The 21,572-nt window shown below is 34.1% G+C and overlaps 1 protein-coding gene across 1 annotated transcript; it reads left to right on the top strand.

The window, feature by feature from the left end:
* Positions 1-512: 512 nt before the first annotated feature.
* Positions 513-21,572, top strand: LOC138323459 (ubiquitin carboxyl-terminal hydrolase 31-like). The gene is made up of 11 exons (XM_069268087.1): positions 513-1,464; positions 2,326-2,661; positions 3,367-3,578; positions 4,360-4,477; positions 7,442-7,545; positions 7,972-8,052; positions 8,505-8,628; positions 9,682-9,804; positions 10,258-10,489; positions 10,763-12,139; positions 13,950-21,572. Exons 1-11 carry the CDS (start codon positions 628-630, stop codon positions 14,312-14,314), a joined length of 3,909 nt encoding a protein of 1,302 aa, XP_069124188.1. The 5' UTR covers positions 513-627; the 3' UTR covers positions 14,315-21,572.

Below are 21,572 nucleotides of genomic sequence, written 5' to 3'. Positions count from 1 at the left end.
GCTTTTATTGACTTCAATTCCAGTCGATATAAGAATTGTTTTAATTGTGCACTGCAGATTGAAAATGAATATCATTTTATCATGGAATGTCGTGTTCACGCGAATATTACGGAACTAGATCTATTTAGCCTACTGGTTTAGACTTAAAATTTATAGATCTTTTGACTTCAGAAAATAATAGCACATCTTGAGTATTTATACGTCCTTGTAGTATACGTATATCCATGTAACATAGTTTTTGACAGCGAGCTATAAGTACTTTGTGACTGAATCATAACTTAGAACATAGAATGCACAATCGGTAAACGTCGAGTTATCTCCCTTATAGTTACAAATTCATTCATTTTATGGTCTTGTGTCTTTTAAAAAGAAGCATTTTTGTTTGAATTATTGATAACAGTTATTAACACTGGAACAGATAAGTACAAAGCAAAACCTCCACGCACTAAACTAAATAGTAATAATAAAACATTGCCGGAATTTAATTTTGCCGTTTCCGTCATGCCATCGAAAATTATATCATCCAAGAAAAAAAGAAAAAATGGCGGACAGGAAGTCAAACTCAAAAGAAAAACAATGTCAAAACTTCGAAAAGATTGATCTTAGATTGCCGTTTATGGTCACAGAATGACCGAAAGTATTCCAGGTGGAAGGCAAAGATCATCATCCGTCGGTAATGTGTTTGAAGATGACTACAGTGACGATGGATTCGATCCACTTTCAGACCGCCATCGAAAGTTTAGTCAAAGTCTACATCTGGATAGTTTGAAATCTAAAAACAGTGTTGATCGTGTGGAACAAACTAGTGAGGATTCCGATAATTGTACAACACGGCCTTCAAAGGCAAAGCGTCGTTCAAGACCTTCTTTCAAATCAGTGAAAAATTTGATGGGCAGGCTTATGAATAATTCGAATTCGTGGACAGCTAATAAACGCGATGATGACAGCCGGATGGGGGCCAAAGGGGGGATGACGCAGAGTTCAAAACAGCGGGACGATCGTTCGTCCGAAATTCCGTATACAGAATCTACCTCGCGTCCTCTCGTTACCAAAGCGTCCAAAACACCGAGTTTATTTTTTGGGGACGAAACGCCTGGCACAAATGGAATACACAATCATGGCAACACCTGTTTTATGAATGCAGTTCTACAATGTTTGAACAATACTGATATTTTTGTTGAATACTTTATCAGACAGTTACATAAAGATGATCAGAGATCATCAGCAAGAAGACTTGGGTTTCGCAATGTGCATAATGTTACTGAACAACTCGGAATTCTCCTTAACAGTCTGTGGACTAATAGATACCACAATGATGTGTCAGAGAATTTCAAAGCAGTGGTCGGCAAATACAATAGCCAGTATAAAGGAACATCACAACATGATGCTCAGGAATTCCTCCTGTGGCTTTTAGATAGATTAAATGAAGATTTTAATGCAAATACAAAGAAAAAAATCAAACAGGTACAGTATATTGCATAATTTATTCATGCAGAACATGAAGGAGTATGGAAATGAAATTTAGAGATCGATTAATATTGAGAATGGCAGTGATTTTCTTACTTAATAATTTTAAGGGTAGGTACCTTTTGAATTAAGAAAACACTATATTGCTACATTTCTTGAAACATGAATATTTGAGAGAAATTTTCTTCATTTGGGAAAATATTTATAAATATAAAATAGGGAAAATACAGCAAAATTTCTCTAGGGGAAGGGGCCTTTATTATTCAGCCCAAAATGTACCTAAAAAAAATCATGATCACTGAATGAGATTAATTCACGGTACTATATGATACCTGATAACGTTTGTGCAGGACTATTATTTCTATAGATGATGGGGAAAAAAAAAGATGATATACTGTGCTAATGTAATTTCAGTGAGAAAAATACAAAGAGTTTATATGTGTTCCATCACTTCTAGAGATACTTATAAACCCACACTAACGTTATCCGGTATCACATGGTGCATGCATTACTAGTCCCATTTAATTATTTTGATATAATGCATATATGGCACATCATATGCATATATAAAGATGGATCTTTCACAAAGCACTATATAATCAATCATATGTAGTATGAAATTTATTAAACAAGTTCAATTCTTTATTTGATCTATCTAGTTCTTGATCCATTTGGAGATAGCCATATACAAATATAAAGCTAAGTGACACATCAAATAATTTAACATTTCATGAAAGATATCCAAGTCTGCCATATGCGCCATGGTCACCTGTAATTTTCTGGAGAATCATAATTAATTATCTGAGGTTACGATTCACGTAATATAAAACTAATAAATTGTTTGTTTAATTTTATTAGGTTTCTGGAAAGAAACAGAGTGATGAAGAGGCAGCAGAAGAGGTTTTGTCCAACAACAATGGCAGTCCTTTGTACAATTTGTTTCAAGCATTGTACCGCTCGTCCCTTCAGTGTCCCAACTGTGGCAAGCAGAGTAACACATTTGAGAACTATCTATGTTTGTCTTTACCTCTTCCAAACAAAGTCATGCGACCTTTCTACGTCATTTTGGTAGAATCTATTGAAGTAAACAAACCACCGAAGCAGACCAAACTAGGATTTCGACTCAATGCTTACGGATTTGTCAGAGATCTGCGACAAGAAATTTCAATCTGGTCAAAAATCAAAGAAAAATATGTAAGTATGCGTGTTTATTTGCATTTATAAATGATATGATTATATTAAAATAAAAATGTACATGCACCTACAGTATATTTGAATTCTTATACCCGGGTACATGTACATGAAGCTTAGTGAAACAGATTATATACATGCATTGAAGCTTGCATTTTCATAAAAATAGATCTCATCTTGATTTACCGGTATAATGATTACATAATGTACGCAAATACTTTATCACATACAAGGAATATAACTTGGTAGGTTTCTCTTTAAATTTTAGCTAATTATAATATTATCAAGTTTTACATTGACCAAGCAATGTCAAGAAGTTCTGTATCTCTGTTGTAAAATGATCATCATTGCTGCACATATCTAGGTTCCTCAAATGAAATCATGTCGGGATCTATTTCAGATATTGATTCTTCAAATGAATGTTGTCGTTTCCATGGATGCAGTGCTAAATATATACATTCTGATATGTGAAATAAATGTACGACAAATGAACTAATATTAGAACTATAGGGCACATCCCTTCACACTTTACTATATTATCCTATAAAACAGACAAAATAGATCTAGACCTGCTTACATTTCAGCTCCAGAATGGTAAGTAGTCGAGCTTATTATTAATAGTTAAATACGAGGAGATAAAATTTTACGACATATTGTTGTATGTGTTGAACATATTAAAATCATGTTACTTCAATTTGAATTTTACAGTTGGTGTTGTGCCAGATCTATGATAACGGGTTCAGGAACCCGTACAGAGATGACCAGCCATTAACAGATATTCCCGAGTCAGAGTGTATTTATGCAGTAGAGATGTGGTGTGCTGCGGGATCTCCCACAGGAGAAGGACAGCAACAGTTTGAACAGTCCTATGTTACCATGTTACTGATTCATACACAGCGAGAATCAAATCCTACCAAGTAGTAAGTCTTTATCCTACCCACAGACAGATATCTTAGAAATATTATATTTCAAATTTGTACACTTGAATCACTGGTAATTCACCTATTCAAAAGCTGTGCTGTAGGGGTTTCATGGCAATATTGTTAAATAGTTAATTATACCATGCCAAATATGTTAGAAATGAAACTCCACGTAGTATTAGTAATTGGATGAAAAGGAAAAATTAAGTACCGGGTAAGATTATGTAACTTGCAAGCTTTTGTTTTATTTTGTTACTATATATATATTGAATATAATATTTTGTCTCTTAGCTAGCATTTTGATATTATCAGTTGGGGAAAATTCTAAAATCAATTAAATTGAAAATTATAGGTTGCTAAAATATATTTATTTGGTGTGACACAATGCAAACTGCTACTGACTAGATAAATGAACATCATTTTGGAATTCTATTGTGATGTTATAGAATACCTGGAATGATTCTATATAGACTTATATAAACAGACATAGAACAGAGTTGTCAGAAGTATTCCAGCAATACGAGTTGATTGATAACTTCTACCATTGTGAATATTATTTCAGGGGTTTCATTATCTTTCAGGAGAGACGGTACAATTGCAATTCCAGGGGTACTTTTCTATACCATCTGTGTGCTATATAATGTACCTAATAATTAAGCCCAAATTTGGCAGTCCCATAGCCAAGTTCAGCTGGCAAAAAGTATCGGGTACCACCTGATTATTTAAACCCCTGTTATTTCTAACAAATATTTGATGATAATTTTTCCATTTTTCCCTTCAGTTTCAGATTTTGTGCACCACAAATTTTGAGAATTCCACGTGATGTTGATAATCGTGGCCTGCAGAAAGAAATCCTTACAAACCTTGGTCCCTGTGTCAGAGAAGGTCTGACTGGTCAGGTAAAGAACTGAAGTATAACTCATCAGCTGTATAATGTATAAACTTAACAGTCACATTCTGTAATAACCTAAAATTTTGATAATAAGCATAATTTGAAAATAGTATGGTCTTGAAAGCCTTGGATTTCTTACTACCAAATGTATCTTGAAAATATGCTGGTTTTGAAAAAAGGCCATACTTGAATGTAAGCCTTTGATTCCTTCCAAGGAGATTACAAACATCCAAAACCTTATTTTATTATATAAATACATGTGTATGCATAAACAAATGCATATTAATATTAATTATCATAAATAATTCATGTACTTTTTCAAATATTTCTATTCTTTTAGTTAAAATATTCAATTTAAATACTGATGAAATATTTCTGTCTAAGAAGTAAGCCTATCATACCTTATAGGATAAATGACTTCGAAAAATAAGACGGGCTTGAAAATAGGCCAGTCCTGAAAATAGGCCTGGAATTTCATACCAAATAGAATATAAGCCTTGGCTTATTATCAAGATTTTATAGGGAATTATGCAGATAAACATGGAATAATGTATGCTTAATACAGCTGGCAAATTACCATAGATAATATTTACTGTACAGAAACTTGACAAATAAGTGTTCTTTTTGAAAAAAAGCTGTATAAAGTTATGCAAATTAAGTTAACAAGGAACGTGCTAACATAAAAATACTGATAAACAAGTTTATGGACAAGTGCTCTCTTGTATGCTTGTTAACCTGGATAACATACAAAAGAAACTACCGGTAATTGTCTTTTATCATTAGAGATTTGCCATAATAACTATGGTACGTAAACTGTACATTTTTAGCCCACCATCATCAGATGGTGGGCTATTCAAATCGCTTTTCGTCCGTGGTCTGTCGTCCGTCCTTCCGTCCGTTAACAATTCTTGTTACCGCTATTTCTCAGAAAGTACTCAAGGGATCTTTCTCAAATTTCACATGTAGGTTCCCCTAGGGGTGTAGTTGTGCATATTGCATTTTGGGACCAATCGGTCAACAAGATGGCCGACAGGCCGCCATCTTGGATTTTGATAGATAAAGTTTGTTACCGCTATTTCTCAGAAAGTGCTGAAGGGATTCTTCTCAAATTTCACATGTAGGTTCCCCTAGGGCCCTAGTTGTGCATAATGCATTTTGAGACCAATCGGTCAACAAGATGGCCGACAGGCCGCCATCTTGGATTTTGATAGATAAAGTTTGTTACCGCTATTTCTCAGAAAGTACTGAAGGGATTCTTCTCAAATTTCACATGTAGGTTCCCCTAGGGGTCTAGTTGTGCATATTGCATTTTGGGACCAATCGGTCAACAAGATGGCCGACAGGCCGCCATCTTGGATTTTGATAGATAAAGTTTGTTACCGCTATTTCTCAGAAAGTACTGAAGGGATCTTTCTCAAATTTCACATGTAGGTTCCCCTAGGGGTCTAGTTGTGCATATTGCATTTTGGGACCAATCGGTCAACAAGATGGCCGACAGGCCGCCATCTTGGATTTTGATAGATAAAGTTTGTTACCGCTATTTCTCAGAAAGTACTGAAGGGATTCTTCTCAAATTTCACATGTAGGTTCCCCTAGGGGTCTAGTTGTGCATATTGCATTTTGGGACCAATCGGTCAACAAGATGGCCGACAGGCCGCCATCTTGGATTTTGATAGATAAAGTTTGTTACCGCTATTTCTCAGAAAGTACTGAAGGGATCTTTCTCAAATTTCACATGTAGGTTCCCCTAAGGCCCTAGTTGTGCATATTGCATTTTGAGACCAATCGGTCAACAAGATGGCCGACAGGCCGCCATCTTGGATTTTGATAGATAAAGTTTGTTACCGCTATTTCTCAGAAAGTACTGAAGGGATCTTTCTCAAATTTCACATGTAGGTTCCCCTAGGGGTCTAGTTGTGCATATTGCATTTTGGGACCAATCGGTCAACAAGATGGCTGACAGGCTGCCATCTTGGATTGTGATAGATAAAATTTGTTACTGCTATTTCTCAGAAAGTACTGAAGGGATTCTTCTCAAATTTCACATGTAGGTTCCCCTAAGGCCATAGTTGTGCATATTGCATTTTGGGACCAATCGGTCAACAAGATGGCCGACAGGCCGCCATCTTGGATTTTGATTGATAAAGTTTGTTACCGCTATTTCTCAGAAAGTATCGAAGGGATTGTTCTCAAATTTCACATGTAGGTTCCCCTAGGGCCCTAGTTGTGCATATTGCATTTTGGGACCGATCAATGAACAAGATGGCCGACAGGCCGACATCTTGGATTTTGACAGTTGAAGTTTGTTACCACTTTATCTCAGAAAGTACTTAAGGGATCTGTGTCAAATTGCATGTGCAGGTTCCCCTTAGGGTCTAGCTGTGCATATCACATTTTCGGACTGATCGATGAACAAGATTGCCGACAGGCCGCCATCTTTGATTTTGATAGTTGAAGCTTGTTACCACTATTTCTCAGAAAGTACTTAAGGGATCTGTGTCAAATTGCATGTGCAGGTTCCCCTTGGGGTCTAGCTGTGCATATCACATTTTCGGACCGATCGGTGAACAAGATGGCCGACAGGCCTCCATCTTGGATTTTGTTAGTTGAAGCTTGTTACCACTATTTCTCAAAAAGTACTGAAGGGATCTGTCTCCAATTTGTTTTGCAGGTTCCCCTACTGGTCTAGTTGTGCATGTTGAATTTTAGGACCAATCGGTCAACAAGATGGCCGACTGGCCACCATCTTGGAATTTGATAATTGATATTTTTTACCGTTATATATCTCAGATAGTTCTCAAAGCATCTTTCTCAAATTTCATATGTAGTAATATGTAGTAAAAGTTTGAAAAGCAGAGAAAAGATCCCTCTTTCGTTTGTCAGACATAGATCATTCTTTGGTGGGCGCCAAGATCCCTCTGGGATCTCTTGTTGTATCACTAATCAGAAATAAACTGGTGCTTTTCCACAGAAGTTGGATACACTTTTCCGTCTGAGGCTGGTAAATGGCAGTGTTGCTCGTGATTACCTCCCCTTGGACGTTGACATGCCCTTGTATATCCAAAGTGTAGACAGGTATACGATTCCTCTTATCTCATTTAGTTCATTTCAGAAGATTTTATTTTCTGATGATAACACACCAGGTTTTGGCAACAGGTCAGGCCTATCAAAGCTCTCTCCTTGTAGAAAAAATATATATACTATATATACAATACATTGTACAATTTAAACATACAAATGATAGTTAAATGTACAAAAAATGACATAACTAAATACAAACAAATGATTAACTTATTTGTTAAGGTAAATCTCTAATGTCATTGTTTGTAAGCTTAAGGTAATCATATTCAAGAGTAATCTCCGAAGGTGTGATGTGAGGTTTTTATATTTTGATTAATAATGGAAGAGATATGGGATGCATTTTGGTCTTTATGCCATTTGGCAAGTATTTTAATATTGCAACATTAGTAATATTTATGATTTGTTTTGTTTCATTTCAAGGGTTTTGTCAAACTTCCCCCTGGACTATGGTCCTCCACACATCAAACTTGTTGCTGAGTGGGATCCAGCTGTCAAAAAGAAGTAAGAATAAATTGATATTTACTATATCATCAAGATATGTATTTAAAATCGTTTCCTAAGCTATTTTTAGTGAATTCCACAAAACGATATACAATAATTGTCTGTCAGAATAGATCTAGAGAAAAATGTGTAAATATATTAATATGCCTTAAAATCTCAATTTTAATTTCAAGCGTTTTTTATTGACAAAGCAATTAGGTCTTCTCTCTGCTTTGCTTTAAACTTATGCTTTTAAAAGGGATGTATGTATTGATGATTATTATTATCACATGCACAAAATGATAAAATCTCATGTGATTTTCATATCTAATTTGTAGATCTACATTCTAAAATTTTCTTTTCTAGATATTAATTCTTTTCTGTTCTACACAGAAAGCCAACAAAATTTCTGAGCTTGAACTATTACTAATTTATCTAAATGCTTGATACCTTGCATCATTGATTCATTTTAGAGTAATTATCCATGACAATGATATGATAGATGAACATCCGTCATATCGCCAAGTTCGTCAGCACCACCAACCAGAGCCTGTATCCCTGGATGAATGTTTGAATTTGTTCACCAAACAAGAAAAGGTAAGCAGTACCAACTAATCTGAAGAAAAAAAATTTCATCTGATTGATTATGTATTTATCTTCTAATTAGACTTGGACTGAAATAAAGTTCGAAATACATTACTTTAAGTTTTCAAAGATGATGGAATGATATTCTTGATATAAAATACATTGCTATAAGTTTACCAAGATGATGGAATGATATTCTTGATATAATGCCATCAATATTATTTCTTATGAAAGTCTTGTAGGACTTTATTTTATGATATATCGTATAATTATATATTACACTATAACATTTAGCAAGTACTTAACCATTTAGAATTATTATCTTAACTATCAAAGTCATGAAATTTTACCTTTGCTTTGACAGCAGTCTCGTTACAAGAACAATAGGGGTGCCACGATACGGTAAAAGGGAATTGCGGTATATTGAAATATTGTGTTGATGTATTGCATTACTTATTGCAATATATAGATCCCAATGCGCTCAACATAAAAACTTTCGCATGATCCAAACTTTTTTTTTCATTATGAATACATGTATATATAAAATCTTTTGTATATTTCCATGATTCATTCAAGCAGCAACACTCTACAGTAAATGCAAATGGTGCATTTATTATCATTGTACTTTTAAACTTGAAAGGCTGATAAACGAAATTAGTAACAACAACAAAAACATGACATATTTTGAATCAATGTAAGTGCGATGTTTGCATGCGTGTGACAATTGCACACCGGCTTACAAACACCCAAGTGATGCAGACTTCAGTCAGTCAAAATTTTCGAGAAACGTGAAAGCAAAATCAGGCAAAACTTTAAACAGAAAAGATAATAACCTAAAACGTTGCATGACACATGGTAATAGTATTAAATTCAAGTGTTGTATGTATTGTTGAAAAACCACTATTTAACATTGGTATTGCGTATTATATCGTTTTCCAATGTATTGCAATATACCAGTAAACCGCAGCACCCCTAATGTACAAGTGCAATTTATTGAATTCATGACATTATAAACGTGATAAGTGATATAAAAGATAACGTGTACACTGTTTGATGTTTTATTAGCTGACCGGTGATGATGCCTGGCTGTGTCCTCATTGTCAGAAACAACAACAGGGTACAACAAAGACTCTAGGACTGTGGTCTCTACCGGACACACTCATCATCCATTTGAAACGCTTCAGACAGGTGGGTTACAAATCTCTGTTACTGTAATAGTATAATACTATGTCTTACAACTTCTCAAAGATTGGATTTGTGTAGATATAGGTTTTAAGTCTCCTAATCAAGGCAGTACCTAAATATGTAAACGGTAGAGGGCATTAGCTAAGACCAATAGTATTTCTCGACATAAAAGGTACAATCCTTGTACCATCCTTTCCAGTATGTCAACAGGGCCAATATTTTTCTTGTGACAGGTATAGACAAGGCACTGAGGGGAAATGCCGTTTGGCAAAGTAATATCCTCAGCTGTCATGTGTTTAATATAAGACTAAAGAGGATCTATGAGTAATTTCTAAACTTTGAAAAAGAAATTTATTTTTGTGAATTTTACGCAATTTAAGTAAAATTGATGTAAAACATTTCATTTTAAAATTAAATAAGTTTCATTGATGACGGTTTAATTGAAATTATTTGTAGGTTGGTTTACACCGAAGCAAGTTAGAGTCACTCATAGAGTTTCCTGTAAATGGTCTTGATATGAGTAAACATATCATGCGTCCAAATGGTGAGTGTGACCTTCAGAGAGTCTCCATGAATCAGACTCCACAGCAACAACGTGTCCACCAGGGAGAGCATCGTGACAACATGACCTATGACCTTTATGGAGTATGTAACCACGATGGTAGTATGCTTGGCGGCCATTATACTGGTAAGTCTTTACATGTTTTGATTGTGATAACATGTATCATGGTGTATTCTTTCGAAATACCTTAAATTTGCAATTGGTGACAATTTCCATTTGGGCCACAAGGACAGACATGTTACAGTGTCGGACACCTATCAAAGTTTTTATTATTTGTTTATCAAAAGAATTTAAAGTTTTGTAGTGAATTGACTGATTTGGGATAATGTTAATGTACTTATATATCATAAGATTACCTGAATAGGATGCCAGCTCTAAGGGTATGCTTTTGTATTTCAGCATTCTGCAAAAACCCATTAGATGGTGAATGGTATAAATTCAATGACTCTAAAGTGACTGCAATCTCTGTGTCAGAGGTACAGACCTCAGCTGCATACCTCCTGTTTTATCAGCGACGGGGTTTCTCTTCTGTGGCAAAGCAGGATCTTTATGACGGTTCCCACTGGATCTATAGACTTTACCCTTGGGACAAAGTGTCAAGTCAACTCAAGGTCACGTCAGCAATAGACAATGACAAAACCAGAAGGCAGACGACTAACCTTGATCGGGGGACAAGACAAAGTTCAGTGAAATCAGTGCATGGTTCTGAGGACAACAGGAAGTCTGTGTCTCAATCAGCAGGACATTCCTCAGTTAACAGTAGCTCATCTCAAGGTGACCGTCATACACTGAAGTATGACGTGAACCTACGTGTGGATATTGATCATGCTAACCACAGAGTGAATGATATAGATAAGAAACTTCAGGAAACCAGGTTATCACCTCACCAGCAGGACATCGGCTCTGAAAAACTGACAGTGGCCATGCCTCCAGCGCGGCCATTATCACACCCGAACTACGTCAATAACACCGCCACCCTTCATAGAGTCAAAGAGTCCTCAAACATTAACACCGCCACCCTTCATAGAGGCAAGGAGTCCTCAAACATTAATACCGCCACTCTTCATAGAGGCAAGGAGTCCTCAAACATTAATACCGCCGCCCTTCATAGAGGCAAGGAGTCCTCAAACATTAATACCGCCACTCTTCATAGAGGCAAGGAGTCCTCAAACATTAATACTACCACTCTTCATAGAGCCAAAGAATCCTCAAACACTATTGTCAATGGCAATAAATCAGTGACTCACCGACCTGCAGAACAACGAGTGTCTGGGTCAACAAGTTCTGAGGATAGACATTCCTCAGGGTCTAACATGTCTAGTCCCACGCGAACCAACTCAGTATCTGACAAGTCACATGAGAATTCAACAGTTAACCACCGCCCACCACCAATTCCCAACAGGAATGAATCTTTACCTTCCAAAAGAGGTAAAAGTTCCAAGGATCAGTCTGACTCGAGTACAGTTAGGTCAAGTCCAAATAAATCACAGCCGAACTTTACAACACCACAGCAGAACCGTCGCCAAGTGTCACCTTCCAATGGTGTAGTTTCCAAACAGGCTTGGTCCACTCCACAGCCTGTCAAGAAGCAGATGTCTGTTGTATCCAACAGTTGTTCGGACGATCTGGATTATCGAGATAAACAACCAGAACGACCACCACCGCCTGTGTTTAGACCGTCACCAGGTCTAAAGTCTTCCCAAACCAATACGTCAAGGTCCTCCATTAAAGAACAAAGGTCACAGGAGTTTACCGACTCCAACAAGAAGTTTAATGGTAAAATATATATATTTCATCGGTGCTCTAATATTGTAAATCCTATGGTCTCTTTTGATCTAGAGACCTGTTCAGATAGTCTGTCGATCTAGAGACCTGTTCAGATAGTCTGTCGATCTAGAGACCTGTTCAGATAGTCTGTCGATCTAGAGACCTGTTCAGATAGTCTGTCGATCTAGAGACCTGTTTCAGATAGTCTGTCGATCTAGAGACCTGTTCAGATAGTCTGTCGATCTAGAGACCTGTTCAGATAGTCTGTCGATCTAGAGACCTGTTCAGATAGTCTGTCGATCTAGAGACCAGTTCAGATAGTCTGTCGATCTAGAGACCTGTTCAGATAGTCTGTCGATCTAGAGACCTGTTCAGATAGTCTGTCGATCTAGAGACCTGTTCAGATAGTCTGTCGATCTAGAGACCTGTTCAGATAGTCTGTCGATCTAGAGACCTGTTCAGATAGTCTGTCGATCTAGAGACCTGTTCAGATAGTCTGTCGATCTAGAGACCTGTTCAGATAGTCTGTCGATCTAGAGACCTGTTCAGATAGTCTGTCGATCTAGTGACCTGTTCAGATAGTCTGTCGATCTAGAGACCTGTTCAGATAGTCTGTCGATCTAGAGACCTGTTCAGATAGTCTGTCGATCTAGAGACCTGTTCAGATAGTCTGTCGATCTAGAGACCTGTTCAGATAGTCTGTCGATCTAGAGACCTGTTCAGATAGTCTGTCGATCTAGAGACCTGTTCAGATAGTCTGTCGATCTAGAGACCTGTTCAGATAGTCTTCTCAATCTAGAGACCTGTTCAGATAGTCTGTCGATCTAGAGACCTGTTCAGATAGTCTTCTCAATCTAGAGACCTGTTCAGATATATAGTCTTCTCGATCTAGAGACCTGTTCAGATAGTCTGTCGATCTAGAGACCAGTTCAGATAGTCTGTCGATCTAGAGACCTGTTCAGATAGTCTTCTCAATCTAGAGACCTGTTCAGATATATAGTCTTCTCGATCTAGAGACCTGTTCAGATAGTCTGTCGATCTAGAGACCTGTTCAGATAGTCTGTCGATCTAGAGACCTGTTCAGATAGTCTGTCGAGCTAGAGACCTGTTCAGATACTTGTTTCAAAATGATATATATGAATAGAGGATCTAATATATGTATATAATTACATGAGTGGCTATGTGATATAAAATTTGTCAAACGTGTTCAATGATTTGATATGCCACAAGCTTTAAGCTAGTCGTGTATCAGATTTTTAAAATTTCATATCACATACGGTAGTCATGAGTGTAAAATTCTATCAATATCACATAACTTTTAATAATAGAAATAAAAGTAGAACTTAAGATATTGTCTCTATATAAAACAGTAGAAATCAGGCTCGGATGTGATGTTTCCGTCTATTGAGACAATCATGCAGCGTCACATCAAAACTACATGTGACGTCACAATAGTATAATTACACAAGTGTCTTACAATAATTATGATATGGCTGAACAGGGCAGTTATGTGATAATGTAAGTTATAGGTCTTGTTTATTGTTTTCTCTACTTTTGTATACCATATGATCCCACTATGAAATCGGGTGGAGGGGAACCGCTTATTGTTTTAAATTTTGTCTATCCAGTCCCATGATCATGTCCCAAATTGCATCCTATTCATTCACATTACCTTAAGATTTGATAGAGACAAGAATGGACATTTCTGGTTTTGGTATCAAATGATTGATAGAGATATTCTTTATTTTTCAGATTGAATGTTTCTATTTGTATACACTTTAATGAATTTGATTTAACACCCTGGTGATACATTTTTCAGAGCCCAAGAATATGACCAATGTTACTCAAAGAAATAATGCAGATCAAAAGAACTTTAAGTATGCCACCATAGCACGGACATCTCACAGAGCCAGTGCAGAAGAATTTGTTCCCGATAATACTCGACAAATTCCGCGGTCACATACAGAACAGGGATTATCTTCAGCAGAGCGCCAAATGGTTGCCAACATGGCCAACCAGGCAGGGTCACGACAACCAGTGATTGCTACGGAAAGTTTTGCTGACAATTTCCCTCGCTATCAACCTCACAAACACTACTATAAAGGTTTTCAGTTTAAGGAACAGAAACAACTGTATCTGAAGGAGAAAATGTATTCCCCTTGTCTAAAGGAGTCTTCTGTATAATGATGGCATCATTAATGTTGATCATGGTAACTGCATTTATGTGGCTGATTTTATCGTTTGTTCTAGTCAGGCAACATCAGTTCAGTATTCTATTTCTGGACAATCCTGGTAAGCCTTTTCAATTTTATTGGGCCATGAGTTTGCTGAAATGTCATGCGCTTTTGAAAGTACAGTAGTGTCTTTTATGATTTTGAAAATAATCAATCTTCAGTCAGATGTCAGGTAAAATTATAGCCGATATTCATATGACAGAATGATATGCCAAATTATTATTTTTTTGATTACAAACATATCTTTAACCTAAAATCTTGTGTACCCCAGCTGGTACTCTCAACATACATAATATTACACCAACAGGGTACTTAAGTAATTACTTATAATAATTGGTAATAACATCATGTTCATATATATATATATACATAAAAAGAAAACACAACTATAAAACAGTTTTTTCCTCCCTAGCGCTTTCTCGGCTCATGCCGGTCTTCAGGGGTTTGAATTCTTTATATATATGAATCTGTTACATTAATCTTAGGTAAATTGTATTGATGATATGTAAGATATTATCTATATCACTTACATTGGAGCTAAAATTAACATTGTACTGTTTTCAATTTTAAAGATAAATTATAAAATAACTACTGAAGGGGATTTTAGAATATTTCTTTTTGAATTTTAAATAACGTTACCTGTATATACAATCACATAGCAACATTCCTAATATTGTTTTAGAATCACATCATCCATTTGGAGACGGATTGTTTAAGTTATCTATATTTATATACTGTTAAATGGCACACTGGAGATTTAATAAACTAAAGAGATATCAGTTGGAACTTTGTAGATCTATATATAGCTGTTTAGAAGTGATATAGAATAGGGAGATCTGCAATACATTGAAATACCTTCTATATTGTGTTTAATAATAGAAATACTTTACTTTCTTAGAAATAATAAGATCTACTTGGATATTAAAATGTAAGAGAATATATTTTAATTGCTTCTTATTGTTTACAGAAAAAAACATTGGTATTATCTTTCATTGTCAAATAGAAGGCTTGAGTTTCACATTCCTTATGTAATTTTGAAAGCAGAGATCTATACAGAAACATGTTATAGAAATATTGATAAAATAATCCCTTTTTTATTGTGATGTTATCATGCTAGACCAGGTACTAAATTAAATGTCATTGATTTAATACAATAATTAGATTTAAAAATTGAAAGAAGTTAAATTATATTGTAAGCTGGAATCATGATATCATAGACACGTAACATTTGCCCCTAATCAAGACTATACAATAGCTATATATATAGCTACTGGATCATCTTTTAAGTATTAAATGTGTATGAAAACATTTAGGATCTTTTTATTACAATGCATATGAAATTATCTTTTAATATGAAATAAAGTATAAACAGGCATTAGAATTTAAAATTAGAAACATTACAAGACATATCAAAACCTAATATAATCAGTACATTTTGCTGTATATATATGTTTTTGAATGAATTAGCAAATATACCAAGGAAGAAAAAAATTGATATTGCTATATATGTATTCATGGTTTGTTGCAATCAATGAATTGTTTTTGGAACAGAAGGGTAAGTATATAATTATTTATTCATTGTGAATTGAAACTATGATATGATAAAAAAAACTCATTTTTCCCCCAAAACTAAGAATTTCTAATATGATTAATTTATCACACTGTAAGAAAATACATGAATGTGCCATATTTTGAATCTCTGATGATATTACATGTTACGTTAAAGGAAGTGCTAGTCAGATTATGAGAAGTATTTTTATACCACACTGTAAATACCTGTACAGAACCTATGTAGATATATGTAACCAATACATGTAATAGCGTGTTATTGTTGTAAACACTGCAGTTGTAAGCTTTGTTCACCACTGTAAATAATACTGCATTGCTTTTTAACTCTTCAGCTCCCTGTGGTCAAAGTCTGTTATTTAATTACGTAGATATAGTTTTACACTTGTGTTTCTAACTTTTAATGGGTATTTAGAAGGGATGTAAGACGATAGTTTCTCATTGTACAACTAAATTGCCAGGTTTGTAGTTGTTATTGTAAACAATAGGTGCGTTATTCTGTTTTTATGTTTATTATATCTACTTTTCACACTCATGATTATCACCATGTCCAACAATATCTGCCTGCCACCTCAGCTTGTCAATGTAAAGTGTTCCCTCAGTTTTGAAAAATGAAGAAATGCTCTTTATAGGTAGTAATTATATGTAATTATATGTAAGAAGGCCTTAACGGTTTTCTTAGAGAAAAAGTGGATAGTAATTATGTTTAAGAAGGGTTTTCTTAGAGAAAAAGTCAGTCAATGTTTTTCGCTGAATGGCAGCTGTTTACTGGGTGATATTTGTTGTATAGATTGTCTACAAAATTGATTCTATTTCAAATCAAAGTTAAAATTTTAAAAATTCATGAAAAGGATATATATACAATTGAAATATTTAGAAAAAAATTTAACATGTGATAAAATATTAATTTTCCTGTGCTATTTTGTTATTTATATAGATATGCTGGAGTGTTCTTCACTTCAATGTATTTTGTCACTTAACTTCTAGTTGTTTAAACTGTTGTATATAGGTTTCTATAAAAAGGGAGTGTTCAGAAATAAATTCTTATGTTTAAACACCTATGTTCTTGTTAAAGGGCAGTGTTCAGAGGTAATGATTCCATCCATGGGACGAGTTGTTTCTTTATCACATTCCATGACACCTAACTTCATTAACATCCTTTATCAAATTTTATTTTTGTCTTCGAAGGTGGTTTAATGCTTTTTGTAGTGTGATATGAAGGGAGATAATCCAAAGTTGCCTCCCCCTGATGATTTCTCGATCTAACATTCCCGTATCCTTAAAGCTATTTTATTTTATTTTTTTACATTCCAAAATTTATTAAAATATTTCTATTTACAACCTCGTAAATTCTAAAGTTTTCCTTTTTTATAAGTGCTTAATTAATTAGATTTTTCTCACTAAAGTACAATTGAAATTGTTAATGACAGTATAATATCAAATTAACTAAACATGTTTTTCCTTTTCTCAAAGATATGATATCATACTATTAATTCTTTACTAACCACACACAACAGGCTGGTGTTGAAAATATTTCACAATTATTCTTTTGCTTTAAATACAGATTTCTAATCAGCAAAACTGTCAATTATGAATGTTAATAAAGTAATTAATGATTAAGACCTTTTAAATAGATGTTCCTTTCTTTGAAAGAGTTTTATTGTGTATGTGTCAAATCAAAATTAAATGGAAAATCATTCCCAAAGAAGTGAAAATTATACAATAACCTTTACATAATAATACTTTGATACATTCAAATTAAGAGTAAACGTATTTAGTTCTCATCAAAATTCATATAATATTTCTATAATACTACTTAGATACAATCAGGTTGTATTAAGTCTTGCTAATTACTGCCAAATAACATAAGAACCAACAGGATAAGATTATGATTCGTCCACTCACTACACCATTCGGAAATGCTACTACATGGTTCTGATAGGCATTGTATTCAAATTGTGCCGCGAATGTAATGGAGGCAGGGTACCTGCTATCAGCTTTCTGTATTTACTTTTATATTCAATACTTTCTGATATCAAAACGAAGGAATGTCCCTTTCATACGAAATGATTTTCTTATTCTTAAAAGTTGAGTCCACCATTTTGCAGTTTCAGCTTAAGGACTGTATTTTGAATTATCATTGATATGTTTTTTGCACAACAGAACTCGTATCTTTTTGGCATCATAGTCTTAAAGTGAATAGTCTAGCAAAGAAAACCAGTCTAAATTTGATCATTGACTTTCCAAAAGTTCTTTCATACCAAAACGACGGTCAAGTTCTGCTTGTCTCCTCCAGTTTTGATCATTGGAATAATGGAAAAGCCATGTTTGAATTTAGCACAATTCTAAAAATAAATTTGTTCAACTCTTTGAAAGCGAGGCTGCATGGAAATGTCAATATGGACATAGCAATCCGGGAGGATAATTTAGGATTCATATGATAAAAATTGATTCTATCATTTCTTCATATGTAGAGCGATTTTGATAGGAAGTTTTGTTTTTCTGTTTGATATAATATATAAGAAATCATACAGGATATCTTAACACCATTTTTACGGACTTGAGTCTTCCTTTGCCCGACTGTTCACTTTGATTAGTTGCTAATATTTATACCAAAATATTTCCCCGTGTGTGTGTAGGTAGTATAAGATGGTTATTCTCACCATGTTTCTATGCAATCACCTGTTAATCAGCTTTTGCTGTGTTTAGATACAAATCTGTCCTCTGTTTACTAAATACAATATCATAGTCCATCCACAATACTGTTTTGATGATAAGATTTTATATCTCTTTTGTTAAACTCTGAGCTCTTCTGTGTTGACTGTATGTGATAGACAATCACCCACATTTCCATGTTAAGTATTGGAGTGCCTTCAAGATCACTGTCAGCTATAACTATATACATGTTTTGTTCAAGCTTTTGGAAAGATAGATTTAACTTTTACCTTCAAGTTTTTAATGTTCTTATTTAAAAAATAATGTTGAAAGATTAAATACTGGAAAATTATTTGTAAGAAGATTGAAAATTTAATCTTCTTTTGAAAGATGCACTTCACTCGTGGAAATTGATTTGCTCTTGATCAAAATTTGCTGTTAACCTGTACTTTAGCTCATAATAAAGATCTTGACAGCGCTAAGCTTCATCAGTATTTTTTAACTCCAGGAAACTCTTCTAACTTTAAAATGTCCATTGCAAAGCAATACAGAAGATAAGGAAAAAGTCTTATAAGTTAATAACCTTTTCTTGCTTTTATGTAGTAGAGTATTTAAAGTTAAGAAGAAATCCATATTTCCAAAGTCAATATTTATTGATTCGAGGCTAGGAACTCAAGTCACCAAAGGAAGATCCTATACTTAATGATTTGTATTATTCTGTTAATAACAATACATCATTGGTATATTTTTATGGAAATTGGCTTTCTGCTTGAAGTAGCTACTTTGATCTTGAACCAGTGTATTTACGAGTCCGTGTTCCGAGCCTTTTTTTGGTGCATGTTGGGCGGCCTTAGGAGAGGTGTGATAAGAGAGCTTAACATTTCTATATCTTTGTTTGTATACAGGCTGATATATCAGAGTTACTTCCCTTCGTTGAAATTACTTCCCTTTTGTAATGAAGGGATGTAACTCCGATAGATCAGAATGGTTTGTTTGATGGTTGTTTCATGGTGTAGGACTGTTTTAGAAAAAATATTATTTGTACATGTATTTTTAAAAAGTTTATGATTTTTGTTTATTTTTATGTTCGTTTGTCGTTGATTTATTATATGAGAAAGGTTTGTGAAATATACTTAATATAATTATTAACAAGTAGTTTTAGCATATGGTTTTTGACTTGGTGTTTTATTTCATGAATGAATTAATAAAAGCTTTTATGTTTTGTTGTTGTTTCATTTGAATCAGAAAAAAATATGATTTTTGTGACAAACTGTTGAAAATCAAATAGGATTGTTAAACTTGATGTGTTATGCTGTTGTTCACCTGATCATGTGTAGGTGTTGTTATGTACCATATTCATACATAATATTATGTACATTGCATATCATATTTCATATTAGCTATTGAAGAACTTTTCCTCTGTTGAAACTAGTACAAATTAGTGTACAATGTACTTTGCCATGTTGACATATTGTTTCATAATAATGACACTAAATTTAATATAGATTTATTATGTGCACATTTTGTAAAATACAATCAGTATTCAGATGAATTTCTATAAGAAACACTCAATAATATGATTGAAAAAATCAAAAAAATTTGATTTGTGAGTTTGTTAAAGTAGAATAAAATGACAAATTATAACTGATTTAAATCAAACTATGAAAGTGATTGTTACTTATAACAATATTTTCTCTCATGTCTGTTGATATAACGGGGGCCACAGTGGCTGATTGGTTAAGATGTCCAGATTTCTGAGTCACAGATTCAAATCCTATTAGAGACATTTGCGAGGGTTTCTGGCTATCTTAAAACACATTTATTCCAAATTGATTTGGAATAATAGAATTGGTTTATAAAAAACTTAAAACAAATTTATTTGTTCCACTATTACGGCAATTTTTTTCTAAAATTCAGACATAATTTTCCTGTCATATAATGCTAAAAACCCATTGTTATTTAGATAGGTATATATATATATAATTCATTCCAGCTTTGAAACATTTGTGTATATATACTTAAACCATGGTAAACATATCACCAATAACACACATCAAACCTACATCTATCTATGCAGTATGGACTACTTTAAGTGAATATGTGATCCATTTGTCAGACCTTATCACAGCAAGCTGGAATATGATGCTCGCTGTGGTGTATGTCTGCTGTTTCTTTTTATTGAAAATCTACCTCAAATATAACAGACAACTACACAAATTTGAATTTTGTATAAAGTAATTTTCATTAAAATTGAAATTGATTGAATTCTGATCTAACAGCTATTCATAATGATAAAGAATAACTCTTTTTATGAGGAATTTGTAAAATACAAGCTAGCACATACCTGTTATAGTATAGTATGAAATTTTTGTCAATACCTTCTTTTGTGGTTTTGTATTATCAGATTATTTTGTGGGTAGAAATATTTGTGGTTATGAGGTCAATGTTACTATTACAAAGTTAGATTGTAAAATAGAGCAATTTTCATGGAAAGAAGTGTTTCTACACAACAAATATATCATATTATACAGTGTTATATCTAGATTTGTGTTGCTATGTATGCAAACCTCTCCAGAAGAAAAAAGAGATTCTGTAGAAATCATATTGTACTTCATTACCACATAATTACGAAAGTAAGTGCATACTGTATATACTCTATCTTCATTTATACAGGTATACACACATATTGTGGGACTACCTGTCACAGCAATGCACAGAAAATCCTCCGAATAGCCCTGTAGATACCAATACATATTTGTCTGCACTAGGCTATAGAGCTGTAGTGTAGATACAGTGTGATTGTCATGATCCATGTATACTGTTGTACAGTACACGTTTATATTCTGAGAGTTTTGACCTAATGATGATGTACTAATTACATTCTTGTTTGTAATAACACATAATTGGATCATTTACATACCTGTATGTATCACCGATTTACCTTGATATACAACATAACAAAGAATTAAAAGTTTAATGATTTGAAA

Source organism: Argopecten irradians, chromosome 5 (genome assembly GCF_041381155.1).
Source record: "Argopecten irradians isolate NY chromosome 5, Ai_NY, whole genome shotgun sequence".
Taxonomy (NCBI): Eukaryota; Metazoa; Mollusca; class Bivalvia; order Pectinida; family Pectinidae; genus Argopecten; species Argopecten irradians.
This window is presented reverse-complemented; position numbering and strand designations above follow the sequence as displayed.